This window comes from Vidua chalybeata, chromosome 3, assembly GCF_026979565.1.
Source record: "Vidua chalybeata isolate OUT-0048 chromosome 3, bVidCha1 merged haplotype, whole genome shotgun sequence".
NCBI classification, from domain to species: Eukaryota; Metazoa; Chordata; class Aves; order Passeriformes; family Viduidae; genus Vidua; species Vidua chalybeata.
The window spans coordinates 113,206,589-113,231,093 of NC_071532.1; the positions used below are offsets into that span (position 1 = coordinate 113,206,589).

A 24,505-nucleotide genomic window follows, 5' to 3' on the forward strand; every position below is an offset into this window, starting at 1 on the left:
TTCTGAGGGCTTTATTCAGGATTTCTTCTGCATTCTCCTTAATTCACACCGACCCTGCCCCGGCCCTTTCCCAGCACCACGAGGCCGAGCCCTGGCCTCGTCCTTAGGCTGGAGCCACGCTGATTCCAGTCAGGAATCTCCTGCTCGAGACAAGAGGTGGGATAAACAACCAGAAGTTGTAACTTCTCTTTAGTGCCACCAACCCCCTGGGAATTGGGATAAATGTGGGATAAACAACCAGAAGTTGTAACTTCTCCTCTTTAGTGCCACCAACCCCCTGGGAATTGGGATAAATGTGGGATAAACAAGCAGAAGTTGTAACTCCTCCTCTTTAGTGCCACCAACCCCCTGGGAATTGGGATAAATGTGGGATAAACAACCAGAAGTTGTAACTTCTCCTCTTTAGTGCCACCGACCCCCTGGGAATGTCCCTGCCCATGGAAGGGGGCTGGAGCTGGGTGGGTCCCCTCTCCCCCAGCCCTGCCTGGGACTGGGTGGTTCTGGATTTCAAACTCTGGGCTTTAGACAAACCCACAGGGCCTCTCAGAGCTGGGGGAGGTGGGTGCCATTTAGGGTTTTGCTCGGTTGGGTTTGTGTGTGTGCCCGGGGCCGCATTTCGTGGTGCAATAACCTCCTTTACAGAGGCACTTTAAGAGTCATTTGTTAATGATAATAATAAATTTGTCGATTTACTGGAAGGAATCCTTCCCCGTGAGCCTGGGGGGGCACGGAATTCCCAGAGGAGCTGGGGCTGCCCCATCCCTGGCAGTGCCCAAGGCGGGGCTGGAGCAGCCTGGGGCAGTGGAAGGAGCTGGCACAGGATGGGCTCAGGAGAACCACAACATTCCCCCCTAAAGCCCAGCTTTTCCAGCTCCCCTCGGTGTGGGTGCATTTCTCAATGAATATTGGGTGTGGAAGAGTAGCTTTTGTGCTTTTAGAGTAATCTATTTTATATTAACTTATTGGGTGTGAAAAAGTAGGTTTTGTGCCTTTATAGCAATTTATTTAATATTAACTTGTTGGGTGTGGAAGAGTAGCTTTTGTGCCTTTATAGTAATTTATTTTGTATTATATTTATTGTTTTATTAATATTAATGTAATTATTATTAATATTAATATATTATTAATATATTGGATTTGTTATTTTATATTATAGTTATTATATTTATTTATATTAACTTGTTCAGGGGGAAGGATGGAGTGAAATATAATTATCTGGTCAGTCAGGTTGGACCCGGTGAGCTTGGGGTGTTCTTTCCCAAGCTGTTTTTTCATTCTGTGATCCTCTTTTTTTTTTTTTTTGTTTGTTTGTTTCTTAAACAACCCCTCGTAGGCAGCTGCGGGCTGTTTCCTCCTCCCTCCAACAGAGCGACGTGGGGTAGATCTAAAAATCATCTGTAAGGAACGAAAACTTGAAAAGCAGGAAAATTAAAACTGAAAAAACAATTGAAAAAAAACAACTGAAAAAAACAACAAAACACCAATATTAAGAACCATTTCGCGGCTGTTGCCGCGGGCCGGTTCCCCCCGGAGCAGCCGGGCCGCGTTTTCTGGGATGCGCTGGCGGTGCCCGGGAGATGCGCGCTCCCGCGGCGGCCCCGTTGCCATGGAGACGGCGCGGGAGCGCGCATCCCCCGGGATGGAGCCGGGCCGGGATGAGCGGCAGCGGGCACCGGGCGCAGGTGGGTGGCCCGGCCCGGGCCCGGCCCCTCCGGGAGCCCCGGGGCCCCTCCGCTTCCTCCCGGGCGGGCTCGGGTCGTGGCAGCGGCGGGACCGGCCCCGGAGCGGGGTCTGGCAGCCGGGAACGGCCCCGGAGCGGCGCCCGGAGCCGGGGGCATCGCCCGGAGCCGGGGGCATCGCTCCGAGCCGGGGACATCGCTCCGAGCCGGGGGAAACGCTCCGAGCCGGGGGAAATGCTCCGAGCCGGGGGAAACGCTCCGAGCCGGGGGCATCGCTCCGAGCCGGGGGAAACGCTCCGAGCCGGGGGCACCGCTCCGAGCCGGGGGAAACGCTCCGAGCCGGGGGCACCGCTCCGAGCCGGGGGAAACGCTCCGAGCCGGGGGCACCGCTCCGAGCCGGGGGAAACGCTCCGAGCCGGGGGCACCGCTCCGAGCCGGGGCATCGCTCCGAGCCGGGGGCATCGCTCCGAGCCGGGGGAAACGCTCCGAGCCGGGGGCATCGCTCCGAGCCGGGGGCACCGCTCCGAGCCGGGGGCATTGCTCCGAGCCGGGGGAAACGCTCCGAGCCGGGGGAAACGCTCCGAGCCGGAGGCATCGCTCCGAGCCGGGGGAAACGCTCCGAGCCGGGGGAAACGCTCCGAGCCGGGGGCATCGCTCCGAGCCGGGGGCATTGCTCCGAGCCGGGGGAAACGCTCCGAGCCGGGGGAAACGCTCCGAGCCGGGCAGGGGCGGCTCGGGCGCCGTGTAGGGTCGGCTCCCAGGGTTTTGTAGGATTGGCTCCCCACGCTTCGTGGGATCGGCTCCCAGGGCTGTGTAGGGTCGGCTCCCCGAGCTTTGTAGGATCGGCTCCCCGCGCTTTGGGGATCGGCTCCAGAGCTGTGTAGGATCAGCTCCCAGGGCTTTGTAGAGTCGGCTCCGGAGCTTTGTAGGGTCGGCTCCCCGAGCTTTGTAGGGTCGGCTCCCCGCGCTTTGGGGATCGGCTCCCAGGCTGTGTGGGGTCGGCTTCCTTCGCTTTGTAGGGTCGGCTCCAGAGCTGTGTAGGATCGGCTCCCAGAGCTGTGTAGGGTCGGCCCCGAGGGATGCAGGAGGATCACGTCGGGCAGGAATTCAGCTTGGAGGGATGGAGGAGCCGTCCGGAAAGGGATGCAGGAGAGCTGGGACAGGGACGGACGCGCTGCTCGGGGGCTGAAGGAGCCGCTCGGACAGGAGGGGGGAGCTCGGGGTGAGCTCGGGGTGCTTTTGGGTATTTTTGGGGTGTGCTCGGGGTGTGCTCAGGGTATGTTTGGGGTGTTCTCGGGGTGTTTAGGGGGTGGTTTTAGGGTGTGCTCAGGATATGTTTGAGGTGTGCTCGGGGTGTTCTCAGGATGTCCTCGGGCTGTTCTCGGGGTGTTTTTGGGGTGTGCTCAGGGTATGTTTGGGGTGAGCTCAGGGTGCACTCAGGGTATGTTTGGGGTGAGCTCGGGGTGTTTTGGGGGATGTTTTGGGGGTGTTTTTGGTCTGTTTTTGAGATGTGCTCGGGGTGTGCTCAGGATGTGCTCAGGGTATGTTTGGGGTGAGCTCGGGGTGTTCTCGGGGTGTTTTTGGGGTGTGCTCAGGATATGTTCGAAGTGTGCTCGGGGTATGCTCAGGATGTGCTCGGAGTATATTTGGGGTGAGCTCAGGGTGTTTTTGGGGTGAGCTCGGGCTGTTCTCAGGATGTACCCGGGCTGTTCTCAGGGTGTTTTTTGGGGTGTGCTCGGGGTATGTTTGGGCTGTTCTCGGGGTGTTCTCGGGATGCGCTCAGGGTATGTTTGGGGTGAGCTCGGGGTGTTTTGGGGGATGTTTTGGGGGTGTTTTTGGTGTGTTTTTGAGATGTGCTCGGGGTGTACTCAGGATGTGCTCGGGGCATGTTTGGGCTGTTCTCGGGGTGTTCTCGGGATGTGCTCAGGGTATATTTGGGGTGTTCTCGGGGTGTTTTTGGAGTGAGCTCGGGCTGTTCTCAGGATGTACCCGGGCTGTTCTCAGGGTGTTTTTTTGGGGTGAGCTCGAGGTATGTTTGGGGTGTTTGCGGTGTGTTCTCGGGATGTGCTCAGGGTATGTTTGGGGTGAGCTCGGGGTGAGCTCGGGCTGTGCTCGGGGTCTCTCTCCGGGCACAGGAAACACCCCAGACGTTCCCTTTTCCCTTTCCCCGTTCCCCAGCTCCGGGCAGGGCAGGGCAGAGCCCCGGGCAGGGAACTCCCCATCCCCAGCCGCGTTCAGCCGGGGGCGTTGTGGATCCACCCCCGTCCCCTCCGGCATTCCCGGGGGAAGCAGATTTCCCGGGACAGCTTGCAGAGGGGATGAAGGCACGGTGACCTCTGCTGCTGCTGCTGAGCTGCTCCATTTCCCAGCTGGAAAAGCAGCCGGCTGAGGCAGCTGCTCCCTGCCCTGCTGGGGATGTGGCACTCACAGGAATTGGCTGTGAGATAAAAACCAGCAGAGGTTTGGAGATAAAACTGCTCAGAAACTCGACAGTCTGTGCAATAAATTGTATTGATCGTCACCAGGTGTTGCAGTAGTCCTCAGGGATTGATTTTCCTCAGTTCTCATCTGTAAAATCCCAATTATCTGTTTATATTCTCGGGTTTGTGATTGTTCTTTAACTTCTCTTTAATTTATTTCTGACCACTGGAACAGAATCACCTTCAAAATTACTACAAACCCTGTGAAATTAACACTGAAATTTGTCATTCCTGCTGCTAAAACCCCCTCAATTTGCAGTTTTCCAGAGGACAGAGATCAATCCCTGAGCCTCCTGCCCAGGCACATGGAACAGGCAGGTAGAGAGGCACTGTCAGATCCCAACACGTTTGAAATGCTTCCCTTTGGCAAAAATTTAGGCTGCTATTTTTGGATTAGATGTTTTTAACCTACATTGTTGGTGGATTAGAAGTTGTTTGTGATTTTCTCTGCCTCCTTTGTCAGGGAGGATCTTTGGGATCTTTGCTCCTGAGTGGCATCAGGAGCAGAGGGCACAGGGAAAAAGCAGCTGGAGCAGCTCCATGGGGAGCTCAGAGCTGAACTGGGCACGAGCCCAGGTGTGCCCAGGTGGGCAAGAGGCCACTGGCCCCTGGGCTGTGGCAGCTCTGGGGTGGCAGCAGGGCCAGGGCAGTGCCCGTCCCCTGGGCTGGCACTGCTGGGGCACCTCCAGGGCTGGGGGCAGCTCTGGGCCCCTCCTGCCAGGAGAGACCTGGAGGGGCTGGAGCGTGTCCAGGGAAGGGAATGGAGCCCCAGGAGGGGCTGGGGGAGCTGGGAAGGGGCTCAGCCTGGAGAAAAGGAGGCTCAGGGGGGACCTTGTGGCTCTGCACAACTCCCTGACAGGAGGGGACAGCCGGGGGGGTCGGGCTCTGCTGCCAGGGAACAGGGACAGGCCAAGGGGAAATGGCCTCAGGCTGGGCCAGGGCAGGCTCAGGGTGGGCAGCAGCAGGAATTTCTTCCTGGAAAGGCTGGGCAGGCCTTGGCAGGGGCTGCCCAGGCAGGTTTGGAGTGCCCATCCCTGGAGGTGTCCAGGACAGGCCTGGATGTGGCACTGAGTGCCCTGGGCTGGGGACAAGGTGGGGATCGGGCACAGCTGGGACTGGATGGGCTGGGAGGGATTTCCCCAGTTTCAGTGACTCTGGGATTTTGGGATTGTCCAGGGAAGCTGAGCCACGTTTCTCTCATTCCCTGCTGAACAAAGGGCAGGAGCTGGCTGTTTCCCACTGTGGAACAGAGCAGGGATGAATCTGCCCTATTCCCATAGTCCCATAGTCCCACATTCCCACATTCTCATATTCCCACATTCCCAGGGTGTCCCAGTGTCCAACCCGGCCTTGGGCACTGCCAGGGATCCAGGGGCAGCCACAGCTGCTCTGGGCACCCTGTGCCAGGGCCTGCCCACCCTCACAGGGAATATTCCCAATTCCCAATCTCCCATCCATCCCTGCCCTCTGGCACTGGGAGCCATTCCCTGGCTCCTGTCCCTCCATGCCTTGTCCCCAGTCCCTCTGCAGCTCTCCTGGAGCCCCTTCAGGCCCTGCCAGGGGCTCTGAGCTCTGCCTGGATCCTTCTCCTCTCCAGGTGAGCAGCCCCAGCTCTCCCAGCCTGGCTCCAGCCCTGGAGCAGCTCCGTGCTCTCCTCTGGGCTCTCTCCAGCAGCTCCAGGTGCTGCTGATGCCCTTTGGATCTGGGACTGAAGGAATCCAGCCTGCAGCAGTCCAGCTCTGGAGGGTTCCCACTGTGCCAGTGCCTTTCACTCAGCCTTTCCTGACGTGGGCAGTGGAGTGAGAGAGCAGGAAACAGAAATGCTCTGTCCAAGGGGAGGGGGTGATTCCTTATTTCCTAATCCAAGCTCCTGCCCAGCCTGGCCGTGGCCTTTCCTGTAGATGCTGCTTGGGAGTTTCCCCCTGGTGGAGCTCAGGACACCTCCAGCAGTGTTCCTCCAGTTGTTTCCCCAGCTAATTCCAGGCTCAGGGGTTGGCTCCTGACAGATATTTCACCTCAGCCACAAATGCAGCAGAGATCTCTTGGAGCTGCAGCCTGTGCCAGGTGGGGAATGGCAGCAGAGGTCAGGAATTCTGTAAAAGAGCTCTAAAGGTTCCAGTCAGGAGCTCGCCAGCCCTGGGAGCTGCGCTTGCCTCATTCCAGTTCCTGCTCTCTGGGATTCCTGCTGCCTTTGCGTGCCCACCGTGCCTTGCTTTCATTGGGAATAAACCCAATTTTTGTGGAGGCTGCCACCAAAGCACCACGGAATTGGCTGCTGAAGAGGAGGTTTGGGTTCTGCCAGTGGAAAGAATGCTTTTCCAGGTTTTAGGGTTATTCCCTGAACCATCCCAGCCTCCCTCTGGGGTTGTGGCTCCTGGGACGGGCTGGGATTCCAGCAGAGCCAAGCGCACAGAGCCCCCTCAGGCCCCAAAACCTGCCTGGGCTTCTTCCCTGGGGCTCCTGCGCCGCCCAGGGATGTTCTGCAGCTCCAGCTGGGTGCAGGGATTGCACCTGGGAGCTGTGGAATGTTCTAGAGGGAAGGGATCCACCCGGGGATCTCCCCACAGTGTGCCCTGCGCAGGGATTGGAATGTTCTAGGATCATGGAATGTTCTAGGATCATGGAATGTTCTGGGATCATGGAATGTTCTAGGATCATGGAATGTTCTAGGAGGGATGGGATCCACCAGGGGATGTCCCCAGAGTGCGCCCTATGCAGGGATTGGAATGTTCTAGGATCATGGAATGTTCTGGGATCATGGAATGTTCTAGGATCATGGAATGTTCTGGGATCATGGAATGTTCTAGGATCATGGAATGTTCTGGGATCATGGAATGTTCTAGAGGGAAGGGATCCACCAGGGGATCTCCCCACCGTGTGCCCTGTGCAGGGATTGCACCTGGGATCATGGAATGTTCTAGGAGGGATGGGATCCACCAGGGGATGTCCCCACCGTGTGCCCTGTGCAGAGATTGGAATGTTCTAGGATCATGGAATGTTCTAGAACATCTCCCACTCTCTAGGATCATGGAATGTTCTAGGAGGGATGGGATTCACCAGGGGGTCTCCCCACAGTGTGCAGGGATTGCACCTGGGATCATGGAATGTTCTAGAACCTCTCCTGCTGCCTGGGATCATGGAATGTTCTGGAGGGATGGGATCCACCAGGGGATGTCCCCACAATGTGCCCTGTGCAGGGATTGGAATGTTCTAGGATCGTGGAATGTTCTAGGATCATGGAATGTTCTGGAGGGATGGGATCCACCAGGGGATGTCCCCACAATGTGCCCTGTGCAGGGATTGCACCTGGGATCCTGGAATGTTCTGGAGGGAAGGGATCCCCCGGGATTCTCACTCCAGTGGACACCCCAGGAACCCCACCCTGGCCATCCCTGGCTGTGCAGAGGCTCCTGGAGCTCTGGCAGGGTTGGGAATGTGCCCGTTGCCCATCCCAAATCCCCCTGACCCAGCTCCAGCCCTTCCCAGAGGAGCTGCAGCTCCTGCCACACTCTGATTTCCAGTTCCTGCCCTCAGTTTGTTCATTTTTTTGGGGGGCACAGGGTTATTGCAGCCCCGCTTCTCCGCTCTCTGGTGTGGGTTTTATTGTTCATTATCAGCTCTGGCATTTGTCAGTCGGTTTTTCCTGTCCTTTCCTGGTGTGAAAAACGCCAATCACTCGGTTTTAATGTTTTTAAAAGTTTAATAATAATAAAATGGTTATTAAAATAGCAATACAATCAGAGTAATAAAAATTTAGGGTTGGGACAATGACAAGACAATAAAAAGCAAAGAATTACAGACATCCGGATGTTTTTGGGCTCTGAGCTGCTAAAAACACACCTTGTGAACAAAGGAACAACCCTTAAAAGCAACAGCCTGTTGCATATTCATACATCTCATACATGGTGCATAAATTCCTTGCAAATTAAGAATTTTTCTGGTTTTTGTCAACTTCTTCCCCTTAATCCTGGTTGTTCCATAAAGAGGAGAGGAGGTGGGAGGATGTTTGTCTTTGCTGCTAAGGAGGCTGTAACTCTTTAGATTTCCTGGTGCTGTTACCTCTGTGTGAAGAGTTTCTTGATTATCTCATCTCATCTCTTTCTTGAGCTACTTAAAAAGTGTCTTCCACAGCAGAGTTTCTATTTTAGCATTGTGTTATAACCTAGAAATATATTTAACACACTGCTCAAGAGAATTAACGCGGCACAACTTCCTAACATCACACATATAACATTCATTGTAATATCTGTGAAAAGCCAATCACCAAATGTGCATTTTTCACACTGGGCTGCTCCCGAGGAGCAGGGAGCTGATCCTGGTCCTGGCACGAGGAGGAGGCAGTGGGAGATGTTCTTTAGATGGGAGTGAGAAAGGAGCGAGGAGCCGCGGGCCGGGGTTTGGTGTGGGATGTTCCCAGCACAAAAGCAGCTGTTCCTTCATTTCCTGCTGCTCTGGGAGTGCTGGGAGCAAAGGGCTCATCCAGAACAGGAGGAGAACATCCCAGACAGTGCTGGGAGCAAAGGGCTCATCCAGAACAGGAGAACATCCCCAGACAGTGCTGGGAGCAAAGGGCTCATCCAGAACAGGAGAACATCCCCAGACAGTGCTGGGAGCAAAGGGCTCATCCAGAACAGCAGGAGAACATCCCCAGACAGTGCTGGGAGCAAAGGGCTCATCCAGAACAGCAGGAGAACATCCCCAGACAGTGCTGGGAGCAAAGGGCTGATCCAGAACAGGAGAACATCCCCAGACAGTGCTGGGAGCAAAGGGCTGATCCAGAACAGGAGAGCATCCCAGACAGTGCTGGGAGCAAAGGGCTCATGCAGAACAGGAGAACATCCCCAGACAGTGCTGGGAGCAAAGGGCTGATCCAGAACAGGAGGAGAACATTCCCAGACAGTGCTGGGAGCAAAGGGCTCATCCAGAACAGGAGAACATCCCCAGACAGTGCTGGGAGCAAAGGGCTCATCCAGAACAGGAGGAGAACATCCCCAGACAGGGCTGGGAGCAAAGGGCTCATCCAGAACAGGAGGAGAACATCCCCAGACAGGGCTGGGAGCAAAGGGCTCATCCAGAACAGGAGGAGAACATCCCCAGACAGTGCTGGGAGCAAAGGGCTGATCCAGAACAGGAGAACATCCCCAGACAGTGCTGGGAGCAAAGGGCTCATCCAGAACAGGAGAACATCCCCAGACAGTGCTGGGAGCAAAGGGCTCATCCAGAACAGGAGAACATCCCAGACAGTGCTGGGAGCAAAGGGGTCAGGTGGGATTTGGGGCAGGAGCTGTGCCCTGGGAGGGTGGGCAATGCTGGGAATTTTATCCTTCCTGTGCTGACAGACTCTGACCCCAGGAGAGCTCTGCCTTTGGAGGCCCTGGAGAAGGTTTCCAAAATGGATTGAGAGCGCTGGGATTACGGGTGTGGAGTTGGTTACAAGTGTGTGATGTCACAGGGGGGAAAACTTAGTTTGGGGTTTTAGAATATATATTGTAATATATAATATTTAGTAATATATATATAATAGTAATTTCTATATAATATTATAATATATGTAATATATTATATATATTATATATATATAATAGTTTAGTAATATATATAGAGAGATGCTGACCCTTCCCTGCTGACCATTCCTCTCACTGACCATTCCCTGCTGACCATTCCCCTCACTGACCATTCCCTGCTGACCATTCCCTGCTGACCATTCCCCTCACTGACCATTCCCCTCACTGACCATTCCCTGCTGACCCTTCCCTGCTGACCATTCCTCTCACTGACCATTCCCTGCTGACCATTCCCCTCACTGACCATTCCCTGCTGACCATTCCCTGCTGACCATTCCCCTCACTGACCATTCCCTGCTGACCATTCCCTGCTGACCATTCCCCTCACTGACCATTCCCCTCACTGACCATTCCCTGCTGACCATTCCCTGCTGACCATTCCCCTCACTGACCATTCCCTGCTGACCATTCCCTGCTGACCATTCCCCTCACTGACCATTCCCCTCACTGACCATTCCCTGCTGACCATTCCCCTCACTGACCATTCCCTGCTGACCATTCCCCTCACTGACCATTCCCTGCTGACCATTCCCCTCACTGACCATTCCCTGCTGACCATTCCCCTCACTGACCATTCCCCTCACTGACCATTCCCTGCTGACCATTCCCTGCTGACCATTCCCCTCACTGACCATTCCCTGCTGACCATTCCCCTCACTGACCATTCCCCTCACTGACCATTCCCTGCTGACCATTCCCCTCACTGACCATTCCCCTCACTGACCATTCCCTGCTGACCATTCCCCTCACTGACCATTCCCCTCACTGACCATTCCCTGCTGACCATTCCCTGCTGACCATTCCCTTCTGACCATTCCCTGCTGACCATTCCCCTCACTGACCATTCCCTGCTGACCATTCCCTTCTGACCATTCCCCTCACTGACCATTCCCTGCTGACCATTCCCTGCTGACCATTCCCCTCACTGACCACTCCCTGCTGACCATTCCCCTCACTGTCCATTCCCTGCTGACCATTCCCTGCTGACCATTCCCTTCTGACCATTCCCTGCTGACCATTCCCTGCTGACCATTCCCTGCTGACCATTCCCCTCATTGACCATTCCCTGGTGACCATTCCCTGCTGACCATTCCCCTCACTGACCATTCCCCTCACTGACCATTCCCTGCTGACCATTCCCCTCACTGACCATTCCCTGCTGACCATTCCCTGCTGACCATTCCCCTCACTGACCATTCCCCTCACTGACCATTCCCTGCTGACCATTCCCTGCTGACCATTCCCTGCTGACCATTCCCCTCATTGACCATTCCCTGCTGACCATTCCCTGCTGACCATTCCCCTCACTGACCATTCCCCTCACTGACCATTCCCTGCTGACCATTCCCTGCTGACCATTCCCCTCACTGACCATTCCCTGCTGACCATTCCCTGCTGACCATTCCCCTCACTGACCATTCCCCTCACTGACCATTCCCCTCACTGACCATTCCCTGCTGACCATTCCCCTCACTGACCATTCCCTGCTGACCATTCCCTGCTGACCATTCCCCTCACTGACCATTCCCTGCTGACCATTCCCCTCACTGACCATTCCCCTCACTGACCATTCCCTGCTGACCATTCCCCTCACTGACCATTCCCTGCTGACCATTCCCTGCTGACCATTCCCCTCACTGACCATTCCCTGCTGACCCTTCCCTGCTGACCATTCCCCTCACTGACCATTCCCCTCACTGACCATTCCCTGCTGACCATTCCCCTCACTGACCATTCCCCTCACTGACCATTCCCTGCTGACCATTCCCCTCACTGACCATTCCCCTCACTGACCATTCCCTGCTGACCATTCCCTGCTGACCATTCCCCTCACTGACCATTCCCTGCTGACCACTCCCCTCACTGACCATTCCCTGCTGACCATTCCCTGCTGACCATTCCCCTCACTGACCATTCCCTGCTGACCATTCCCCTCACTGACCATTCCCCTCACTGACCATTCCCTGCTGACCATTCCCTGCTGACCATTCCCCTCACTGACCATTCCCCTCACTGACCATTCCCTGCTGACCATTCACTGCTGACCACTCCCCTCACTGACCATTCCCTGCTGACCATTCCCCTCACTGACCATTCCCTGCTGACCATTCCCTGCTGACCATTCCCCTCACTGACCATTCCCTGCTGACCATTCCCTGCTGACCATTCCCCTCACTGACCATTCCCTGCTGACCATTCACTGCTGACCACTCCCCTCACTGACCATTCCCTGCTGACCATTCCCCTCACTGACCATTCCTTCCTGACCATTCCTGCCTGGACAGTCTGTATTCCTGCTGAGGTTATCAAGCCACAAAAATCCCTCCTCAGTAGCTGAATCCACAATACTTTTCATTGAAATCTTCTTTTCAACGGTAAAAACCCTGATTGAAATATTTGAGGTGTTTCCAGGCTGTTTTTCCACGGCTCTCAGGAGTGTCTCAGACAGGCAGAGCCGCTCCTGTCCCTTTTTTGTGTCCTTTGGAAGCAGAAGTTTTGGGCAGAGAGGTGGGGTTTTGCTGCAGGGCACACAGATCCTCCTGCTCCAGGGCTCCTGAGGGTGTTGATTCATGAATAATTCCGGTTTTATCCTCGTGGTTCTGTCGTGCTTGTGCCAGCAAATACGGGGCCATCCTGACAGAGGTTCCCAGAGATACTCCCCAAAACTGGATCCGTCCCCAGAAATGCCCAGGGCTGGGAGAGGCTTTGTTGGGTGTGATCAGAGCTGGAATCCCAGAATTGCTTCAGCTGGGAAAGACCTCCAGGGTCGGGAGCCCAACCCCTGATCTCCATCCTGGGATGTTTTACCCCAGATGTTCCTGAGATGTTTTACCCCAGATGTTCCTGAGATGTTTTACCCCAGATGTTCCTGGGATGTTTTACCCCAGATGTTCCTGAAATGTTTTACTCCAGGTGTTCCTGGGATGTTTTACCCCAGGTGTTCCTGGGATGTTTTACCCCAGATGTTCCTGGGATGTTTTACCCCAGATGTTCCTGGGATGTTTTACCCCAGATGTTCCTGGGATGTTTTATCCCAGATATTCCTGAGATGTTTTACCCCAGATGTTCCTGGGATGTTTTACCCCAGATGTTCCTGAGATGTTTTATCCCAGATGTTCCTGAGATGTTTTACCCCAGATGTTCCTGGGATGTTTTACCCCAGATGTTCCTGGGATGTTTTACCCCAGATGTTCCTGAGATGTTTTACCCCAGATGTTCCTGGGATGTTTTATCCCAGATGTTCCCTGTGCCTTTCTCCTGCTGCTGAGGACTGAGCTGCGGAGCTGGGGACACTCCAGAGCCAGGAGGAGCCGTGGGGATGCCCAGGAGTGGCACCAAAAGCAGCTGGCAAGCGGGGAATTGGCATCCAAAGCAGTCACTGAAACACTGGGGAGGTGCTCGTGACTTCTGTGGATCTCTCCCGAAGGAAAATCCCAGCTAATGGGACAGGAACGGGGCTGGGAAGTGCAGGCTTGGCTGCAGGAGCTGCACGTGGGGCCTGGGCCACAGCAGGGCTTGGCTGGAGACGGGGCTGGAGAATTCCCTGTGCTGGGGCAGGGAGGAGCAACGGGCAGGGAGAGCTCTGTGAGAGCTGCTCGTTCCCAAGGGATGGAATTCCATGGGCTCTGTGAGAGCTGCTCGTTCCCAAGGGATGGAATTCCATGGGCTCTGTGAGAGCTGCTCGTTCCCAAGGGATGGAATTCCATGGGCTCTGTGAGAGCTGCTCGTTCCCAAGGGATGGAATTCCATGGGCTCTGTGAGAGCTGCTCGTTCCCAAGGGATGGAATTCCATGGGCTCTGTGAGAGCTGCTCGTTCCCAAGGGATGGAATTCCATGGGCTCTGGTATCCTCATTCCCAAGGGATGGAATTCAATCCCCATTCCCAAGGGATGGAATTCCAGGGGTCTGGCATCCCCATTCCCAAGGGATGGAATTCCAAGGGCTCTGGCACAGTGAGGGGCTCATCCCCATTCCCAAGGGATGGAATTCCAAGGGCTCTGTGAGAATTGCTCATTCCCAAGGGATGGAATTCCAAGGGCTCTGGTATCCCCACTCCCAAGGGATGGAATTCCAGGGCTCTGGTATCCCCACTCCCAAGGGATGGAATTCCAGGGCTCTGGTATCCCCACTCCCAAGGGATGGAATTCAATCCCCACTCCCAAGGGATGGAATTCCAAGGGCTCTGGCACAGTGAGGGGCTCATCCCCATTCCCAAGGGATGGAATTCCATGGGCTTTGTGTGAGCTGCTCATTCCCAAGGGATGGAATTCCAAGGGCTCTGGCATCCTCATTCCCAAGGGATGGAATTCAATCCCCACTCCCATGGGACAGAATTCCATGAGCTCTGTGAGAGCTGCTTGTTCCCAAGGGATGGAATTCCATGGGCTCTGGCACGGTGAGGGGCTCACCCCCATTCCCAAGGGATGGAATTCCATGGGCTTTGTGTGAGCTGCTCATTCCCAAGGGATGGAATTCCAAGGGCTCTGGCATCCCCACTCCCAAGGGATGGAATTCTGTGTGCTGTGGCATCCCCACTCCCAAGGGATGGAATTCAATCCCCACTCCCAAGGGATGGAATTCTGTGTGCTGTGGCATCCCCATTCCCAAGGGATGGAATTCAATTCCCATTCCCAAGGGATGGAATTCCATGGGCTCTGGCACAGTGAGGGGCTCACCCCCACTCCCAAGGGATGGAATTCTGTGTGCTGTGGCATCCCCATTCCCAAGGGATGGAATTCCAAGGGCTCTGGTATCCCCACTCCCAAGGGATGGAATTCCATGGGCTCTGGCACGGTGAGGGAGCTCCTTCCCAGTGAAGCCTCCCAGCCAAGCCAATCGCTCTTTGGTGGAATGTTGGGTTTGGGGGAGCACTGCAGGTGCAGCTCAGTCATTTCAGGGCAGATGTGCCCCGGGTGAGGATGGGAAAGGGGTTCTCCCCTCACATCCTGGAGAAGGAGGCAGGAATTCCTGCAGGGATCCCACCCTCGGTGCTTCCAGCTGTTGGGCACCCAGGGTTGGGGCAGTGGTTGTTGATTCCCTGCACCCCTGGGCTCTGGGAAGTGGGGAGTGAACCGAGCCGGGTCTGCAGGGCACTCCTGGTGTCCAGAGGAGGGGCAGGGCCCCTGGGAATTTGGGACACACAGGCTGGGAACGGCTCGAGCCCTCCCCGGGTGTCCTGTGAGGCAATTCCTGCTGCTGCTCCTGCCTGGCACTGCCACGGGGCACAGGGATGGGCAGTGCCCCAGTGCCGGGCTATTTCCTCGTGGAATTCTGCCCTGGCAGCATCCCTGGCACTGCTGGGCTCTTTCCATGTTTGAATTCTGTTCTCTAACAGCATCCCTGGCACTGCTGGGCTCTTCCCTTGTGGAACTCTGCCCTGGCAGCATCCCTGGCACTGCTGGGCTCTTCCCTCGTGGAATTCTGCCCTGGCAGCATCCCTGGCACTGCTGGGCTCTTTCCATGTGTGAATTCTGCTCTGGCAGCATCCCTGGCACTGCTGGGCTCTTCCCTCATGGAATTCTGCTCTGGCAGCATCCCTGGCACTGCTGGGCTCTTCCCTTGTGGAATTCTGCCCTGGCAGGATCCCTGGCACTGCTGGGCTCTTTCCATGTGTGAATTCTGCTCTGGCAGCATCCCTGGCACTGCTGGGCTCTTTCCTCGTGGAATTCTGCTCTGGCAGCATCCCTGGCACTGCTGGGCTCTTTCCTCGTGGAATTCTGCTCTGGCAGCATCCCTGGCACTGCTGGGCTCTTTCCTCGTGGAATTCTGCTCTGGCAGCATCCCTGGCACTGCTGGGCTCTTTCCATGTGTGAATTCTGCTCTGGCAGCATCCCTGGCACTGCTGGGCTCTTCCCTTGTGGAATTCTGCTCTGGCAGCATCCCTGGCACTGCTGGGCTCTTTCCTCATGGAATTCTGCCCTGGCAGGATCCCTGGCACTGCTGGGCTCTTTCCATGTGTGAATTCTGCTCTGGCAGGATCCCTGGCACTGCTGGGCTCTTTCCTCATGGAATTCTGCCCTGACAGGATCCCTGGCACTGCTGGGCTCTTTCCTCATGGAATTCTGCCCTGGCAGCATCCCTGGCACTGCTGGGCTCTTCCCTTGTGGAATTCTGCTCTGGCAGGATCCCTGGCACTGCTGGGCTCTTTGCTTTTGTATTTTCTGCTCTCTAATAGGATCCCTGTTTGTCCTGGGTTGTTTCTCTGCTCTCTGACAGATCCCTGGCAGTGCTGGGCTGTTTCCTTGTTGTTTTCCTGCTCTCTGACAGATCCCTGGCAGTGCTGGGTGGTTTCTCTCCTCTCTAACAGATCCCTGGCAGTGCTGGGTGGTTTCTCTCCTCTCTGACAGATCCCTGGCAGTGCTGGGTGGTTTCTCTGCTCTCTCACAGGATCCCTGGCAGTGCTGGGCTGTTTCCTTGTTGTTTTCCTGCTCTCTAACAGATCCCTGGCAGTGCTGGGCTGTTTCCTTGTTGTTTTCCTGCTCTCTAACAGATCCCTGGCAGTGCTGGGCTGTTTCCTTGTTGTTTTCCTGCTCTCTGACAGATCCCTGGCAGTGCTGGGCTGTTTTTGTGCTCTCTGACAGGATCCCTGGCAGTGCTGGGTGGTTTCTCTCCTCTCTAACAGATCCCTGGCAGTGCTGGGTGGTTTCTCTCCTCTCTGACAGATCCCTGGCAGTGCTGGGTGGTTTCTCTGCTCTCTCACAGGATCCCTGGCAGTGCTGGGCTGTTTCCTTGTTGTTTTCCTGCTCTCTAACAGATCCCTGGCAGTGCTGGGCTGTTTCCTTGTTGTTTTCCTGCTCTCTGACAGATCCCTGGCAGTGCTGGGCTGTTTCCTTGTTGTTTTCCTGCTCTCTGACAGGATCCCTGGCAGTGCTGGGCTGTTTTTGTGCTCTCTGACAGGATCCCTGGCAGTGCTGGGTGGTTTCTCTCCTCTCTAACAGATCCCTGGCAGTGTTGGGTGGTTTCTCTCCTCTCTAACAGATCCCTGGCAGTGCTGGGTGGTTTCTCTCCTCTCTGGCAGGATCCCTGGCAGTGCTGGGCTGTTTCCTTGCTGTTTTCCTGCTCTCTAACAGGATCCCTGTCTCTTGCAGCCCCCCCAGGCCCGTGACTAACATGAACGAGGCCATGGTGACCCACGTGTCCTCCGGAGCGCCCACGCCAACCAAAAGGTACCAGAGCCTCGGCTGGGGCTATTCCTGGGAAAGGGGGGGATTCCAGGAGCTCCCCTGACCCTGCCAGACCCCCTGGGTTATTCCTGGGAAAGGGGGGGATTCCAGGAGCTCCCCTGACCCTGCCAGACCCCCTGGGCTATTCCTGGGAATGGGGAAGGATTCCAGGAGCTCCCCTGACCCTGCCAGACCCCCTGGTTATTCCTGGGAAAGGGGAAGGATTCCAGGAGCTCCCCTGACCCTGCCAGACCCCCTGGTTATTCCTGGGAAAGGGGAAGGATTCCAGGAGCTCCCCTGACCCTGCCAGACCCCCTGGTTATTCCTGGGAAAGGGGAAGGATTCCAGGAGCTCCCCTGACCCTGCCAGACCCCTGGGTTATTCCTGGGAAAGGGGAAGGATTCAGGAGCTCCCCTGACCCTGCCAGCCCTGCAGGGCAGGTGCAGCTCTCCTGGGGAGGATGCTCTGCAGGAGCTGCTGGGCTCTCTCCAGAGGGATTTCTCTGCGCTGAGCTGATGCTGTCACCTGCCTGTGGAGGAGGGAATTCCTGAGGAGGGAATTCCCGAGGAGGTTTTGCCTTTCCCGAGGAGGTTTTGCCTTTCCTGAGGAGGTTTTGCCTTTCCTTTGACTGGAATTGCCTTCCCGAGCTGGTTTTGTGTCCCAGGCTGCTCCTCTGGCCGGGGGGGGACCCTGTCCTGTTGTGTCACCTCTCAGGTGGCCCCAGGCTCCCACGTCACCCAGCTCAGGTGCCAGAGCTCCTGGGAGAGGTGCCCGGGCTGGGATTGCTCCTGGGGTGTGAGTTAGGCTGGGGCGAGGTGTGAGGGGGAGCAGGAAAGCCCTGAGTGGTGACTTACTGCCAAGGAGTAAAGCTGAGGGGAGCAGGGGCAGAGCTGGGAATGGGTAAATAACTGTTCCTGCAGGGAATGAGTAAATAACTGTTCCTGCAGGGAATGAGTAAATAACTAATAACTGGGTGGGTAAATAACTGTTCCTGCAGGGAATGGGGGAGTAAATAACTAATAACAGGGTGAGTAAGTAACTATTCCTGCAGGGAATGGGGGAGTAAATAACTAATCCTGCAGGGAATGGGGGAGTAAATAACTAATCCTGCAGGGAATGAGTAAATAACTAATAACAGGGTGAGTAAATAACTATTCCTGTAGGGAATGGGTGAGTAAATAACTATTCCTGCTGGGAATGGGTGAGTAAATAACTAATCCTGCAGGGAATGAGTAAATAACTATTCCTGCTGGGAATGGGTGAGTAAATAACTAATCCTGCAGGGAATGGGGGAGTAAATAACTATTCCTGCAGGGAATGGGTGAGTAAATAACTAATCCTGTAGGGAATGGGTAAATAACTAATCCTGCAGGGAATGGGTGAGTAAATAACTAATCCTGTAGGGAATGAGTAAATAACTAATCCTGCAGGGAATGGGTGAGTAAATAACTAATCCTGCAGGGAATGAGTAGATAACTATTCCTTCAGGGAATGGGTGGGTAAATAACTAATCCTGTAGGGAATGGGTAAATAACTAATGTCAGGGTGAGTAAATAACTAATCCTGCAGGGAATGGGTGGGTAAATAACTAATCCTGCAGGGAATGAGTAAATAACTAGTAACTGGGTGAGTAAGTAACTATTCCTGTAGGGAATTGGTGAGTAAATAACTAATCCTGCAGGGAATGGGGGAGTAAATAACTATTCCTGCAGGGAATGGGGGAGTAAATAACTAATCCTGCAGGGAATGGGTGAGTAAATAACTAATCCTGCAGGGAATGAGTAAATAACTATTCCTTCAGGGAATGGGTGGGTAAATAACTATTCCTGTAGGGAATGGGTAAATAACTAATCCTGCAGGGAATGGGTGAGTAAATAACTAATCCTGTAGGGAATGAGTAAATAACTAATCCTGCAGGGAATGGGTGAGTAAATAACTAATCCTGTAGGGAATGAGTAAATAACTAATCCTGCAGGGAATGGGTGAGTAAATAACTAATCCTGTAGGGAATGAGTAAATAACTAATCCTGCAGGGAATGGGTGAGTAAATAACTAATCCTGTAGGGAATGAGTAAATAACTAATCCTGCAGGGAATGGGTGGGTAAATAAATAACTAATCCTGCAGGGAATGAGTAAATAACTAGTAACTGGGTGAGTAAGTAACTATTCCTGTAGGGAATTGGTGAGTAAATAACTAATCCTGCAGGGAATGGGGGAGTAAATAACTATTCCTGCAGGGAATGGGGGAGTAAATAACCATTCCTGCAAGGAATGAGTAAATAACTATTCCTGCTGGGAATGGGTTAGTAAATAACTATTCCTTCAGGGAATGAGTAAATAACTATTCCTGCAGGGAATGGGTGAGTAAATAACTAATCCTGCAGGGAATGGGGGAGTAAATAACTATTCCTGCAGGGAATGGGTGAGTGGAATGAGGTGGAAAGGGGGCTCAGGCCCTCGCACGGCTGCCCGGGGAGGGTTGGAGTGCCCATCCCTGGAGGTGTCCCGGGAATTCCTGGATGTGGCACTCAGAGCTCTGGGGACAAGGTGGGGATGGGGCACAGGCTGGGAGGGATTTCCCCAATTTCAGGGACTCTGGGATTCTGGGATTCTGACTGCTGGGGGTGCCCTGGGTCCCCGTCTGGGGCATTCCCAGGCTCAGTGACTCGCTCTGAGCCTCGGTGGCCCCAAAGCAGGCGGGAGCAGCCCTGGGGCAGCCAGGAGTGAACCCCTGGCTCCTGCCCCGGCTTGCAGGAGGCTCCGGGTGTCTCTCAGCAGCTTTTTGGGATGGAATTCCCCAGCTTGGAGCAGGCTGGAGCCTGGAGCCATGCGTGCAGGTGGCAGGGAGGGGAGGGAGGGGACAGGGGAGGGGAGGGGACAGGGGCCCTTCCCCTGGAAAATCCCTTTTATCCCTGCTCTGCTGATGGCAGTGCTCTCCCCAGGATTTGCTGCAGCTCCTCCTGCCCCAGCTCACTCCCTGAGGCTGGGGCTGAGATGAAGGGGTTCATTTCCCCTGCTGGAGGCTCTGGCACGTCCTGGCAGCTGGAATCGCAGTTGGAATTGCAGCTGGAGGGGGTTGGGAGCTGCATTTCAGTGGCTGGAGCTGCTCAAAGTGGCCACGTGCCCCCTGGCTTCTGTTGAAAGGCAGATGTGTTCCTAAAATGATAACGTGTCCTCTGTGCTGGAAGAAATGATGGATGGAAATGGGAGAAGCTGCACTTCTGCCTGCGTGCCACCTTCAGGACTGGAAGGGTTGGGCTCAGCCCATCCCTGAGCACCCTCAGGGCTGGAAAACACTGCAAGGGCATCAGCACAGCACAGCAGAGATTCCCAGGAGTCTCTTGGATCTCTGGGAAAATCTGAAAATCCCTTGGATTTACAGTGGGAGCCAGAGGTCGTGTCCTGCCCAAGCCCTCCCATTCTGAGGAGCATTTTGGGTTGTTTGTTTCTCCATAAGAGGTTTGTACCTCCATCAGATCTTTGTTACTCCATCAGATCTTTGTTACTCCTTCAGAGGTTTGTTTCTCTATCAGATCTTTGTTCCTCCATCAGAGGTTTGTTTCTCCATCAGATCTTTGTTTCTCCATGAGTTGTTTGTTCCTCCATCAGAGATTTGTTCCTACATCAGATCTTTGTTCCTTCATCAGAGGTTTGTTTCTCTATCAGATCTTCGTTTCTCCATGAGTTGTTTTTTTCTCTATCAGATCTTTGTTTCTCCATCAGAGGTTTCTTTCTGTATCAGATCTTTGTTTCTCCATCAGTTGTTTTTTTTCTCTATCAGATTTTTGTTCCTCCATGAGTTGTTTGTTCCTCCATCAGATCTTTGTTCCTCCATCAGAGGTTTGTTCCTCCATCAGAGATTTGTTCCTCCATCAGATCCTTGTTTCTCCATCAGTTGTTTTTTTCTCTATCAGATCTTTGTTCCTCCATCAGAGGTTTGTTTCTCCATCAGATCTTTGTTTCTCCACCAGTTGTTTGTTCCTGCATCAGATCTTTGTTTCTCTATCAGATCTTTGTTTCTCCATCAGAGGTTTCTTTCTGTATCAGATCTTTGTTTCTCCATGAGTTGTTTTTTTCTCTATTAGATCTTTGTTCCTCCATCAGAACTTTGTTTCTCCATCAGATCCTTGTTTCTCCATCAGTTGTTTGTTCCTCCATCAGAGGTTTGTTTCTCTATCAGACGGTTGTTTCTCCATCAGATCTTTGTTCCTCCATCAGAACTTTGTTCCTCCATGAGTTGTTTGTTCCTCCATCAGATCTTTGTTTCTCCATCAGAGGTTTCTTTCTGTATCAGATCTTTGTTCCTCCATGAATTGTCTGTTTCTCCATCAGAGGTTCCTCCTTGGTGCTGTAGGGCTCCAGCTCCCCCCAGGATCCAGCCCCAGGATTTGCTTTATTTACCCCAGATGTGGAGCAAAGAGGGATCCCTTGGAGTGGGGGCGGTTTTGGAAGGAGGAGAAAAAGGAATTCACTGGGAAGGAGAACTGCACCGGGCACTGCTGGGCAGGGGAGGGGATCCCTGGAGAGGAGAAGCTCCAGGGAGAGCTCAGAGCCCCTTGCAGGGCCTGGAGGGGCTCCAGGAGAGCTGCAGAGGGACTGGGGACAAGGCCTGGAGGGACAGGACACAGGGAATGGCTCCCAGTGCCAGAGGGCAGGGCTGGGTGGGAGATTGGGAATTGGGAATTGTTCCCTGGCAAGGTGGGCAGGCCCTGGCAGCTGTGGCTGCCCCTGCATCCCTGGCAGTGCCCAAGGCCGGGTTGGACACTGGGGTTGGACACTGGGACAGTGGCAGTGTCCCTGGCATGGCAGGGGTGGCACTGGGTGAACCCACCCAAGCCAGGCTGGCATTCCATGACCCCTGGCTGGTTCCAGCCCCTCCTTGCCCCAGGCCAGGGCAGGGCAGGGCAGTCCCAGCTGCTCCTGGGACACTCTGAACGCAGCCATTCTTCAGCAGGGCAGCACAGAAAGCTCTTGGTGTGATTCCCTGCCCTTGAAAACATGAGAACAACCCCCCCGTGACAACTGCTGCTGTGGAGGAATAGGCCTGAGCTGGAAGAACGGGATTTTAATGCCTGAATTCACTTTTTCTTGTGGCCTAACAAGCAAACAGCCAGCGAGGCAAAGCCCAGTGCTCTGCTCAGTGTCCTGTAGGCACCTCCATCCCTCCCAGCCTCCTCATTCCCAGCTCTCCCTCTCCTCCTGCCCCTGTTCCTGGCAGCAGAGCCCCCCTGGCTGTCCCAGGGGTTGTGCAGAGCCACAGGGTCCCCCCTGATCCCCCTTTCCCCAGCCCCTCTGTCCCAGCCTGGGGCTCTCCCAGCTGCAGCAAACCCCAGCTCTTCTCTGCTCTTCACAGCCAAGGAGCCCCTCAGAGCAAGGGAAATTATCCTGTCTCCTCTGTGAGACCAGGCCCAGCCCATCAAATGCCGTTTGGTCCCATTAAATTATTTGAGATGAGTTCAGGAACGGATTTTTCCCCTCCTGCTTTGTCCCTGTGCCGTGTTCCTCTGTCAGTGCTTCTGTCCCCAGGCAGGTTCAGGCCCTGGACACCCTCAGAGCTCCTCTGGTCCCTCAGCACGAGGCCAGGCCGTGCTCCTGGAGCATCTTCTGCATTTCCACCCAGGAGAGAATCACAGCTGCCGTGTTCAGTTCTGCCCAGAGGGGTCCAGGGAGAGCTCAGAGCCCCCAAAGGGGCTCCAGGAGAGCTGCAGAGGGACTGGGACAAGGCCTGGAGGGACAGGAGCCAGGGAATGGCTCCCAGTGCCAGAGGGCAGGGCTGGATGGGAGATTGGGAATTAGGAATTGTTCCTAGAATCAGGGAATCAATCACACAATCAGAGAATCAGTCACAGAATCAATCACACACAATCCCCAGGTTGGGAGAGACCTCCAAGAGCATCGAGTCCAACCCAGCCCCAACAGCTCAACTCAACCCTGGCACCCAGTGCCACATCCAGGCTTTGTTAAACACACCCAGGGATGGTGACTCCACCACCTCCCTGGTCCCTGGGAATTCCCAAAATTCCCAGAATTGACAGAATCACCAGGTTGGAAAATACTTTAAAGATCATCAAGTCCAGCCCAGCCCCAACAGCTCAACTCAACCCTGGCACCCAGTGCCACATCCAGGCTTGTTCTAAACACACCCAGGGATGGTGACTCCACCACCTCCCCGGGCAGCCATTCCAGAACTTTATCACCTTTCTGTGAAGAACTTTTCCCTAATACCCAGCCTCAGTTTCCCCTGGTGCAGCTTAAGGCTGTGTCCTCTGGCTCTGCCAGTTCCTGGAGAAGGAGCCCAAGCCCAGCTGAGCACAGCCACCTTTCAGGAGCTGTGCAGAGTGATGAGGTCACCCCTGAGCCTCCTTTTCACTTCCCTCCTGCTTTGGCTGTGGTTTGGGGGTTTTGGGGCTGTTTGCCCGCAAAAAGGGTCGGGTTGTTCATAGAAAGATTTGTCAGGCCCTGGCAGGGGCTGCCCAGGGAGGTTTGCAGTGCCCATCCCTGGAGTTGTCCCGGGAATTCCTGGATGTGGCACTGAGTGCCCTGGGCTGGGCGCAAGGTGGGGATTGGGCACAGCTTGGATTGGAAGGTCTGGGAGGGATTTTCCAGCCTCAGTGGTTCTGGATTCTGTGATTCTGAGAACAGGAAATGCTCTTGGGGTCAGATTCTTCGGTGCTCTCCCTTAAAGATCCTCCTGGGAGTTCCAGGAGGCTCCACAGCTGCCCTCGGTGAAGATTTCCAGAGTCCCAGAATCCCTGAGGCTGGAAAAGCCCTCCAAGCTCACCGAGTCCAACCTGTGCCCAGTCGCCAGCCCCGAGCTCCGAGTGCCACATCCAGGCCTCGCCTGGACACCCCCAGGGATGGGCACCCCCCACCTCCCTGGGCAGCTGTGCCAGTGCCTGGCTGTCCCCCGGTGTCCCCTCATTGTGTTTGAGCCGCAGCAGTGTCCTCACCCCGCTCCTCACGGGTCCCCATCTCCATCTGTCCCGTCCTGCCCGCATTGACGCTGCTTTTTTTTGTTTGTTTGTTTGTTTGGTTTTTTTGTTGCTCTCCCTGCCCTGCCAGGTGCCAGCACAGCAGCAGCCCCGAGCCCTCCCGGGAGGAGCACGCCCTGATTGCCACCTTTGTGAGCCACCTGCGGAGCAGGGCACGGTCAGTGCCAGCCCGGGGCCACCGGGCACGGGGGGACACTCGGGGGTGGCTCCGTGGCCTTGGCCCCGGGCTCTGAGATCCCCTCTGGCAACCCCCCTGTGATCCCAGACGGGTTCAAACCTCCCTTGAAGGGTTCCTTCCTTCACCTCTGTCTGCGTGACCCCGCTGGGACCTTGTCTTCCCCCAAATTTCCCCCTGGGTTTCCTTCCCAGCCCACCTCTGTCCCGTAGCTCATCCCTGCTTCCTCCTCCTCCTCCTCCTCCTCCTCCTCCTCCCTGCCCGCCCTGGCCCTGCCTCTGCTCCTGGAGCCGGCTCTGGCAGCTCCTCCACCACCAGCTGCTCCCTGCAGCCTCTCCTGGAGAATTTACAGAATCCCAGGATACAGAACATTTACAGAATCCCAGAATATCATACAGAATATTTACAGAATCCCAGGATACAGAATACAGAACAATTACAGAATCCCAGG

At 55.0% G+C, this 24,505-nt stretch overlaps 1 protein-coding gene across 11 annotated transcripts in view; it reads left to right on the forward strand.

Annotated features, from left to right (window-relative positions):
- Positions 1 to 24,505, forward strand: part of DTNB (dystrobrevin beta) — a 177,978-nt gene that overhangs the window by 54,600 nt on the left and 98,873 nt on the right. For 8 of the 11 annotated variants that reach the window (XR_008429777.1, XM_053937410.1, XM_053937413.1 and 5 more), the window contains 2 exons: positions 16,812 to 16,889; positions 23,950 to 24,036. Coding sequence is in view for 8 of the 11 variants with exons in the window: in XM_053937410.1 (XP_053793385.1) it covers positions 16,812 to 16,889; positions 23,950 to 24,036 (165 nt within the window). In the remaining 3 variants the exon portion in view is untranslated. Of the gene's footprint in view, positions 1 to 16,811; positions 16,890 to 23,949; positions 24,037 to 24,505 lie in introns of those variants that run through there. The other 3 variants (XR_008429778.1, XR_008429779.1, XM_053937415.1) reach the window with 1 other exon arrangement.